At 45.7% G+C, this 10,391-nt stretch overlaps 1 protein-coding gene across 1 annotated transcript; it reads right to left on the bottom strand.

Moving 5' to 3' along the window:
• Nucleotides 1-331: 331 nt before the first annotated feature.
• BHLHE41 (basic helix-loop-helix family member e41) lies at nt 332-7,899 on the bottom strand. The gene is made up of 5 exons (XM_086920263.1): nt 7,706-7,899; nt 7,541-7,604; nt 7,165-7,272; nt 6,737-6,848; nt 332-2,765 (listed from the first exon to the last, which is right to left on the bottom strand). Exons 1-5 carry the CDS (start codon nt 7,765-7,767, stop codon nt 1,813-1,815), a joined length of 1,299 nt encoding a protein of 432 aa, XP_086776389.1. The 5' UTR covers nt 7,768-7,899; the 3' UTR covers nt 332-1,812.
• Between the last annotated feature and the right edge of the window lie 2,492 nt (nt 7,900-10,391).

Below are 10,391 nucleotides of genomic sequence, written 5' to 3'. Positions count from 1 at the left end.
CCGTTCTCACACATTGCGTTTTTGACACCCCATGAAAAAACGTAACCAGACGTTCTACACCATATAGGAAAAGTATCATACGTGGATCCCTCTCTGGGAATCCTGTGCTGTGAAGCCCCGGCACTTGCTCGGCTGTCCTCGTCTGAACTCCCTGTCAGCTTCTCTGCAGTGTGACTGAAAGGTGGGATGTTGTGCTTGGCGCCCTCTGAGCACGCGTCAGCACCTCGAAGGGCGCCTTGGCGCGTGCAGTAGAGGCTGGCTGCAGGGTGCATGTCGTCACAGCTCTATCGCAGACTCGTCACTGCTCTGTCGCAGACATACGGATGCTCTGTTCAGCAGACAGCATTTATTTCCTCAATAATTTAAGACAGCGGTACCAAGCGAAAGCATTATCACAAAAGTGCAACTTTTGTTCTCATTTCAGCAGAACCCTAATAGAGAGACATTTTGAAGTGAAAACCTCCATCAGAAGACACATTCCCTCCCCCCTACAAAAATAGCTTGTCAGACATCATTCGATGGGTGTATTAACAACTATGTACACGTAGCCCCTGCGAAGGCTCGTTGGGTGTGTTTAACGTTGTTGAAACACAGCGTTTGAGGCAAAACAGCAGCAAACAGCAGCAAACGGCAGCAGACGTACATGGCCGAGTGGCAGACCCAGGCTGTTGTGTCTCACCTCTTACATAACATTCAAGTGCGGCTTCTCACAGTGCTACCTTGGCAACAAACTAAAAATATCCAGGCGAGGTCTTCTTTTAAGTCTTATTAAAAAGCTCTCGCTGTGATTGTCTGGTGTCTGGCAGCCTCCAGCATGGGAACCCACTGTGTCAGAGCCCTGGGCCTGGGGGCTGCCTGGGACCTCCCAGCAAAGGAACACAAGGACAACAACGCGGTAGTTGCTTTTGTTTTCTCACGTTTTAAAACCGGTTGCTAGTCAGACATCAAATAATTCATGTTTGGGAGTTTAAAATAGTGTAAACAAAAAATAAACTAAGTCATTCATCCTTTTGGCATGGCAGACATATACTGATATGTGAGTTAGGGGGGCCAAGGGAACTGAAAGAAGTTATTTCCTTTGCCTTAACTGTTCCTATCCATCACAACGCAAACATAAAAAAACAATATTAGTACATTAGTTCAGCCCGGGTCACTGTGTCAATAAAGTGCTAACAAATATATTTCAATACCTGCACCCCCGCCCCCCATGCCATGTCTTAGCTGTTATTGGAGGGATGGGTGATGCTAGCCAAATAAGTGCATTTTTACAATGTGGAATTTAAAGACAATAAAAAGCATTCAGAATTAAGGTGCAACATTCATTACCTGTAAATCTTACCCTCGGACCTTAGATATATGAACTTAAGCCCATCTTAAAAATATATGTGTGTTTTTGAATGACTTAAAGCAAGAGAAACATACAGGGGTGGCGAAGAGCTCCTGGTGTCCAGGCACATTCAGGGGAGGGGGGGAGGGGGGCAGTGCAGGAAAAAGCGCATTAAGGTACAGGAGCAAACATTATTCCTAGCCTAGAGGAGGCAGCCGCCAGCCGGCAGGGGGTGAATGGGGCTTCCAGCCTGCGTGACTTGCCTCTTTCACTTGCTAGAACAAACTGAGGAACCCTACAAACATGGCCTCTAGGGACAGGACGGGGACTACTTTATACAGCAGGAAAAACAGGCTTTCAAAATGCATACAAATGAAAGGGTACACAGCCCCTTCAAAAAGTGTAAAATCAGTTGTATCTGTGTACAAGATACTGTTCGCGTTCGTGTTATTTGAATAGAGCAGGGGGCTCGCATCCAGGCGGCTTCAGGTGCTCTCCTGTGCTGGCTGCAGGCCCTCCTGCACAGGGGTGTCCATGTCCTCCGCCAGCCCGGCCTCAGAGATGGAGGCTGTCCCCGCCAAGAAAGCTTGAGCGCTGGCTGCCGTCACTTCCTGGTTCAGGAGGGCTGCCGAGGAGCAGCCCTTCTCTGGTGTCAGCACCGATGACAAGCAGGGGAAAGAGGCCACAGCGGCAGCAGCCGCGGCGGCAGCGGCAGCCTGGGCTTGGATCCCGGGATACAGCAATGGAAGGGTGGCCGCGGAGGGATACAGGTACTTGTCCAAATTGATCTTGTCCAGGAGGGGCATGTAGGCCGCAGCCGCTGATGGGGAGATGAAGTAGAAGGGCAGGCAGAAGGGGGTTTGTTGTCCAAATGGTGCCCCACCAAACCCCATCAAGGAGCTGAGCAGGGCTGCGTCAGGCCTCATGGCCGGATCTGCCTCTATCAGTGCGCCGCCGGCGCAATCTGTTTTCAACCGTTTAGGTGGGGGGTCATCCGCAGGCTCTTGTTTGATGGAAATATTTTTGCCCGCCGGCCCCTTGCTCGTGCTACCATCTGCATCGGACTTCCCCTCACTTTTTTCCCCCTCTCCACCATAGCCACTATCAGTATCGGTGTCATTCTCGCTTTGTTCCAAATTGTTCGTTCTCTGTATCACTGGCACGCAGTTTGTCTGGTTCTCCAGTTTGGGGCCATTCCTGTCTTGTGCAGAAGTTACCCCTTTGCTGACAGAGACCTGTTGAGCCAGAAGCTGGTGTGTGGACAGCAGCTGAGAAGACGACAAGTGCAAATGGTTGATCAGCTGAGCACACCTCTGTTCTCTGGCGCTCCAGTTCTCAAACCGGGCCAGGTATTGCAAGACCTCTTTGGCACACGTCTGAAATCCGGAGTGAAAGGCGTCCAGGTCAGACTGCACAGGTGAAGTGATGCCTCGTTCACCTGCGACAAAAGCCGTGGACAGAACTTTGGTTAGTTTTGAGAGTCTTCAAGGGTACATCAAACAATAAAAGACAGCAGATATATAATATCTAAATGTGTGCAGTGTTGAGTGGTCATGTGGGATTCAGTGGTTCAGGCATAGGCTTTGAAACCAAGTACTGTGATCCTGGCTTCTACACTTTACAAAATGCTGTTTACTTGATACTTGCTTAGGGTTACCATACTTATTGGTTGTGCAGTAAGGAATGGAGAAAAGTTGTGCCTCGAACTGGACTCAATAATTCGCATTTAAAAAGTGGAGTAAAGTTAACCTCATTTCCTTATGTGAAGCAGAAAAAAAGTAACCCGATGACAAATTGCGCCTTTTTTACCCCAGTACAAAACTGAATGTTTTTGAAAATTCGAGTGCCCATTGCATTGTAGGAAAGCAACTAACACGGTGCACAGTGGAATTCTCAATTTTGACCATGATACAAACCATAACATGACATGAGATCGGTGTTAGTTAGCAAATCTGCATATCTTCAATCCTTACTTCTTCAAGGCTTAAATTAAGAGTGCCCTGAAGTGGAGAAATCACCTAGAGTAGGCGCTAAGTGAGTACTAACATTAATGTTTACAAAAAAGGAATACATGAAAGGCAATAACAAAAATAGAAAAAAGGTTTACTCCTAGTGACGTGGAGACGTTGGAGCTGAGTGTAGAAGGAAATGCCTCTTTGTAACAGAATTCCTGCTGCAGGCAGAGCCAGCAACATTTCAACAAACACTGAGACATCACTGACTGGTACAATCGATTGAAGATAACACATGCATTAACAAATCAGCAATCTGCTTTTTGGAGGCAAATGTGAATAATTGAGTGTAGTTCCTTAAATCTGTCACTTACTTAAGTGCATAGATTTAGGCGGCAACTAAGGTCTACAGGCCCTCTGTTCTACCCACTCCTCTCTCCGATGCAACACCACAGAAGTAAGGGCGGTTGAAAACAGTGAACAAGATAAAGGAGTGAAGAGTAGATGCTGAAAATATGCAACAAGGAATAGTGTGCATGGGCTTGGTGGGCCTCAACTACTCTCAAAATCTCAGTACATGTGCAGAGAATGAGTGAGAACTTTACTACCCACTGAAACAGGTAGGCTCATTTTGTTTCTCTATATTAGCACCACTCCTTTGGAAATGGGGGTGAGCAATTGCAGCTCCATAACAGGTGAATATATATTTTATTGCATTGAACCCTTCAAAACTCTTCCATAGTGAGCAATGACAAGTTTCACCTGGGAAACTGCTATCTTCCTATAAAACGTGCCTCTTATTTCCTTACAAAAGGCATTCTCTGAGGTCAAAACACACCTGTACTAAAACAATTATGCAACTAGTTGACTGTAACTTAGGAAAGATGACTAGTCATTCACATAACAAGGATGTCTCTGGCTTAATGCTAGCAAGAAAAATGTACCCTGTAATACTACTGGAGAGTGCTCAACAAAGTGTGAAGTGAAACTATATCTGAGTTTTTCAATCACGTTTCCCAGGTTGCCAACCAGATTCTTAACAAATATGGTGTAAGACTGCCCTATTATCGGGGCATTGTAAGATGTGGTGGTCGCCCACACCCCTGTGCCTGGGTGCTACTGTACCTGCGACACTATTGACTGCTACAGCCCTGCGGCTTGGGATGCCAAGTTCCCTCATACTACGCCACCATACAACATGGCTGCAAATAAGGCCCTTCAGAGCTTCAAAGAGGAGACAGAGTGTGGGCTTCGAGGCACTTTGTGTGCCACAAGCAGCACTCTTCACTTCTCGGAGGGAAAGTGAGTGAAGGTAGCACTTCCTCCTCTGTGAGTGTCTTACTGGTACTACAAGAAACAAGACTGTGCCACACAGAAAAAACCAAAGAATGCTTAGGATGATGGGGAGAATGTTTGAAGTTTCCTAGCAAAAACCTATAAATATATAAACAATGAAAAAAGTGCAAGGAGCCCGGGTGTCAAAAACGTACAAAATCATATGAGAGGTCTTTGGGAATGAAGAGGACACTACATTGCTAGAAAAGACATTTTAAAACCAACCAGACTCCCTAAAGAGTGATTTATCACAAGAGATTTGGGAGCAGATGGAAATATGGCGCCAGGACAACAGCGGGTAAAACAAGCATTGAGGGTAATTATTCCTATTATTCCCCAAACTTCCAATCACCAGCCTGTGTTTTATGAAAAAATGAACTATCCAATTCTGTGTAAACCTTGATGTTCCTGCCTTCATGTGATTCTGGAACTCCTCAAGTGGCTTGCAGTAGCCCGTATGGTGCACAGGTGGTGACTTTATCCCAAAGATAAGATGCCGTAATTAGACATGTAAAATTCAGGTTTCTGTACTTCCTCTGGCATAATCTGTGAAGTTGTTGTGAAATGTTACTGCGGCTACTTCATAAAGTGTTACCATACAGTATGACCTTATAATTGCAGTAACACGTTCTGGTAAAAAATGACTTTAAGGGCCCTGGTGAAGCCCATGAAGTGCGAGGAAGTTAGTTGTTATTAGTTGGACAAAAGAAACGGCAGTGTTTGAATAATTGAAAACAAGACAAGGGCACCTCTTATCTCAGATTTGGGAAAGCGCAGTGAGCAGTGAATTCAATTGGGAAGGGAGTACAGAGAGGAAAGAGAGATTACAAAAGTTACCAGAATCTCGGGAAAGGATTGCAGCAACATAACAATACATTGCTGATAGCTGTTACATTGCAAGGTATTCGCTTTTGTGCCTTCTGGTCAATACAGTCACCTGCAAGATTTGACCTGTATGCTGTGAGCAAAACTATATAAATGCATTTTACATGTGTCAGATTACTTGAGGAAGGTAATATGCTCATTATGATTTACATAATGTGTTACAAATTGTAACAGACAAAGGTAATAGAGAAAAGAGCCTTTAGAAGCACACAGCCTGCATTTTTTCCCAATATAATCCAAAACAATAGTCCTCACTGGGTGTCTAGACTTTCCCCTCCCCCTCAACACTCCTGAGACATCCATGTGCATGTCTCAAGCAATCTACACTGGTGTTAGTGACTTGTCTCCAAACTTCCCTGCGAGCTAAAACAGGGAATATTCCCTCGCTTTCCCTGCTGGGTCTCCCCCTGGCCCCAATTAATCATGGTCACAGGGCCTGCACTAGTGACAAAGAGGCAGTGAGAAGGGCCTATGATACTAAGGGGTTAGGTGAGTTACTGGTGGGATATGAGTACATCCGGCCTTTCACATACAATTGGTTTGCACGTAATGGCCTCACCATAGAAGAGTCTGCCTCTAATTTCAGATACTTGCATCGTCTTCGCAGTACCTCTCTGACACCTTTGGCCTTCCTGTTTTTATTCCGCTGTGCTTAAAGTTTCTAGGCTAAAAGTCTCCATTTGCTCAACTCATAACCCTGTGTTCATTCAATCAACCAAGACTGAAGTGATTTTGTATCCGAGCTCTTCAGCCACGTTCCCAGATCACCAACCAGATTCTACCCAATAGGGTGGAAGCCCGTCCTGGCACCTGTGTTTCGTGATAAGTGGTGCGGTGCACCCCTGGTTGCAGGGCAACAGGAAATACTGCTTTAATGTAAAGCAACGGAATTAATGGGTAGGAGGAATACGTTGAAGAAATGTAGTCTAGCTGTTACATCCGACCCGACTCCGGGGTTATAATCCAGTTTCTCTCTCCCCCGCCCCCCGAATACACACACGCACTTAAATGAACTGCGCAGTTCACTGAAGACCATGCTACCTCTCCGTGTCTCTGTACTCTTATCTTCCAAAATTGCATGCGATTAAAAAAATAAGCTAAATGTGCGTGTGTGTTAAGTCCTATGCGATGGTCATTAACATTTGCATATAATAATTGCACTGTGGGAATCCCTCAACAGGCTCGCGCGCCCGCGTCACGCGCCACGCCATCCTCCTGGCATCCTCCAATGACTTACCGTTCTGTAAAGCAATTATTTTCTGGTGCTGTTGCTCCGTTAAAGCCGTCAATGCCTTCAAGTGCTTCAAAGTTAACTCCAGCACGACAGCCTTCTCCAAATGCCCCAGTGTCTGCGACGGGAAAGGAAGGAAGCCGCCAGTTACCTCACACGCCTTGGAGCGCTATTTTTCAAGAAACAGTTATTGCCCGCGCTCTGCGAGATGCACTTTATTCAGTGCACTCCGTCTAATGCTTTTTTTAAGATACTGGTTTTGGAAATGTTAGAGCACATCCATTCGACAAACATTCATAAACATCATCAGGCTGAAGCGTATAACACATTTATTAGGAACATAATTTAGAAGTACCACATTGCCCCCAAACCTTGCAGATAATTACCTTGGTGAAAAAATAAACCCCAAAATTGAAAACAAAAAAATTGCATACCGTCAACTTCAAATGCTCAGGTAAGAGATCTTTCAGCTGAGCAATACATTCATTGATCCTGTCGCGCCTTTTCTTTTCAATGAGTCTGTGGGGCAGTTTGTACGTTTCCTAAAACGAATCAAATGAGACATACGTATTACCTAAAGGAGGTGGCGAAGGCTGATTTGGGAGCAGAGGGGCTCGCACGCACTTACAGGAATGCGGAGCGACCTTGTCTGCTGGCAAGTTGTCTAATGCAAAACTACCTATTTACTGTCAGGAGGTAAAATTACAGCTGTTGGCGACGGGAAAGGTACACCGTACAGTGCCTGGCCATGTCCAAACACAGGTCAGCAGCCAAATTCTGAACGGGGCATGCTTACAAAATATAAATTACCTTGCTTTCATCACGCTTCATCCCTCGCTTGGGCTTGCACATGTACAACGAGGGGTAGTCAACTCTGTAAAGAAGTACAAAGCACGCATAATTAAAACCGATTTGGGATTTGCGCGCTCCCCATCTTCGAATCCCCTTTCCAGGCAGAAGGCGCTGCGCCCTTACCCAATGAAATCCCTGGGCTCCAGCAGCTGCCGCTGCTGCAGGTGGTGCAGGCCTTCGTCCATCTTTGGACAGCGGCGGGTGGCGCAGGTCCGAGGCTGGTCGTCTTTGGCGAGCTCCCGGCTACCGTGCACATCCAGACTTCTGCAGTTAGAAGTGAGAACCAGTCTCTCGCCCCTCCGCCCTCAGACTGCTGCTTCTGCTTTGCAGAGAAAATAAATGGCTGCAAAAGTATTGGGAGCAGCGCACACGCGCCCCCTGCCGGCGTGAAGTCGAGACAGACAGAAAACACAGACACTGGAACAAAGAATTCCTCCGTCTCGGGTAGTTCTTTTTCGAGGGGGGTCTTAAACACGAGCACCTCAAACTTGTGATATTTGTTGCATCACTAAAAATGTGTTTAAAAATCATCAGCCGTACTGACGCATGTTATGTAGGCTTCCTATTCGTAGTTCAGTTGGTCTCCGGTCGAGCATCTTGCAAAACATCATCTGCAAATCCCAGGTGTCTGTGAACGGGTGCAAGGTGCCAATTTGAAGAAAACACCACTATGTATCTATTCATTTTCAAATGATATAATGTGCATGCCGCATTGATCAAACACGAAGTATCCAATATGACCCCCCCACCCCCAATTTGGTTCAGCTACCATGCAACAAACTGGACGATCACTCTTTTGTGAAGGTTCATAAAGAATTAACGTCTTCATTTGAGATTGTGAAATGTTGACACTCACATTATGCTCCCATAGTCTTTCCGTAACATTTTCCAATTGCCGCGAAATTCAGTTAAACATTATCACCATGTTATCAACATGCATCATAACTAAACTGTCACTTGGTGCTTTAATGAGTGCTACACTATCCCACCTCAGTGGTATTTGTTTTAATTACTTCTTAAGGCCAAATATGCTGTGCCAAAATTGTGAGACTACAGAGAACATATCTGCATAGGCACGCAACCCGCTGAGTTATGTCACCAGCAGCTTAAAAAGTCCTTTCAGCCACACAGGGCTCCTGAAGCCAGTCCATGTAGCTCTGGACACTGACAGGGAATCACGGGGCACGAAGAGAGCTCGCATTATCATGACGCACACCGGGTGCAGCTCGCAACACGTGTCTGGTTGCTGTTCAAAACACACCGCGACAGCGAAATGCTACTCAATTTGCGTACAGAGTAAGGGCCGCGCACATTTCAAGCTGCGCTTTCAGTAATATGCCACGTCCTACCTCAGCTTGCCGTGAATTAGCTTTCAAGCTGCGCGCGGAGTGGTCCTTCCTGCAATGAGTTAGATAATAGCATCGATGTACTATGGTGGTAAGGCACTGGGTGTCACCTACCTGCGAGGCAAATTAAATCATGTTTGCATTTTCTATCTGCTCCGTGCATTAAACGGTGCCAAGGCACTGGTTGCTCTTGCAAGGTTTCTCAAGTGTTTTTTTTTTCACTGTCAATGCTCACGCGCTGCGCATGGTCACGCTCTCAAGCCCATCGGAATCCAGTCTTGATCACGAGTAATCTCCATGCATTTCTGACACAAACAACACGCCTTTCTTGTTCAATGAGGCAATATCCACTCCCGGACTTCTGGCCAAATTCTTCTGCTAATCCCGAGCTGCTCGTCACATTAGTCTGCTTTTACACATGGCACCTATTCAGCAATAACTAAGTACGCTACTTCTAAAGCACGTTTAGATCTACTGGGCTTCCTATTGCCAAGGAAATGACAGGCGAGACCACCCATAGAAGCAAGGTGTAAACTCTCAACAAAGGACCATGGAAAGGTTACACATGAAGTTCCGAGTTTTAATAGTGTTGCCATGGACGTCAATTCACCAAAATGCCAGGGGTAGCGGAGGTGACCCCTGGTGATATCACAGGCTATCACTGGAAATGATTTCACACTGAATTTTACTTTTTTGATATCATAGGAAGTGATATTCCATGACCTCTGACCTGCAACAACATCACATGTAGTGACAATAACAGAGTTATCAAAAATAACAATAACTACCAAATGTACAGCTGTCAGTTACCAAGGCATAGCCTTCATATTCATGCACCAGTCACCAGTTCACAGGAACAGCCCTTAATCCTGGGGGCCCATACTTATTTTTAAGGACCTAGGAGAGGTCTACAGGAACGAAAAATTCTGTGGACTCTCCTTCATGGTTTCTTCCAATGGTACCACTGACTCGCCCAGCCACCACACCTTCCCCGTCCTTATGGCCTCAAATAGGATGGAAGTATTAGCCCCATATCCTATTTCCTCACCCTCCATTTTACACCCATCACCATTGACTTCTCACTTCCCTCTAATTTAGTTTATTAATGCCCCTTCAATGTCTAGGCCTCTTCACTGACGCAGCATGTCATACAAGTACAATGAAGTGAAAGGATGGCTGTACTACAGGGGCACTCACATTGCAAGACGACGCCTTGGATTCGGGGATCAGCTAGAGTACCACAGATAAGGGATAAACATCGTTTGTATTAGAGGTGCAATGAAATGAAATGAGGCATTCATTATGAAACTCTGCCTTTGCATTTATATTAACATCATGTTTGTTAGAACTGTAAAAATAAAGTACAAAAACAAAAATCTTAGACCCATTTTAACATGCAGAATTCTTAACTAGGCTCATTACTTCTCCAAACTATGCATACTTGAGCACCATCAACACCCATT

Source organism: Lissotriton vulgaris, chromosome 1_1 (assembly GCF_964263255.1).
Source record: "Lissotriton vulgaris chromosome 1_1, aLisVul1.2, whole genome shotgun sequence".
NCBI classification, from domain to species: Eukaryota; Metazoa; Chordata; class Amphibia; order Caudata; family Salamandridae; genus Lissotriton; species Lissotriton vulgaris.
Note: the sequence above shows the minus strand (reverse complement) of the source record. Positions and strands in the feature narration are given on the sequence as shown.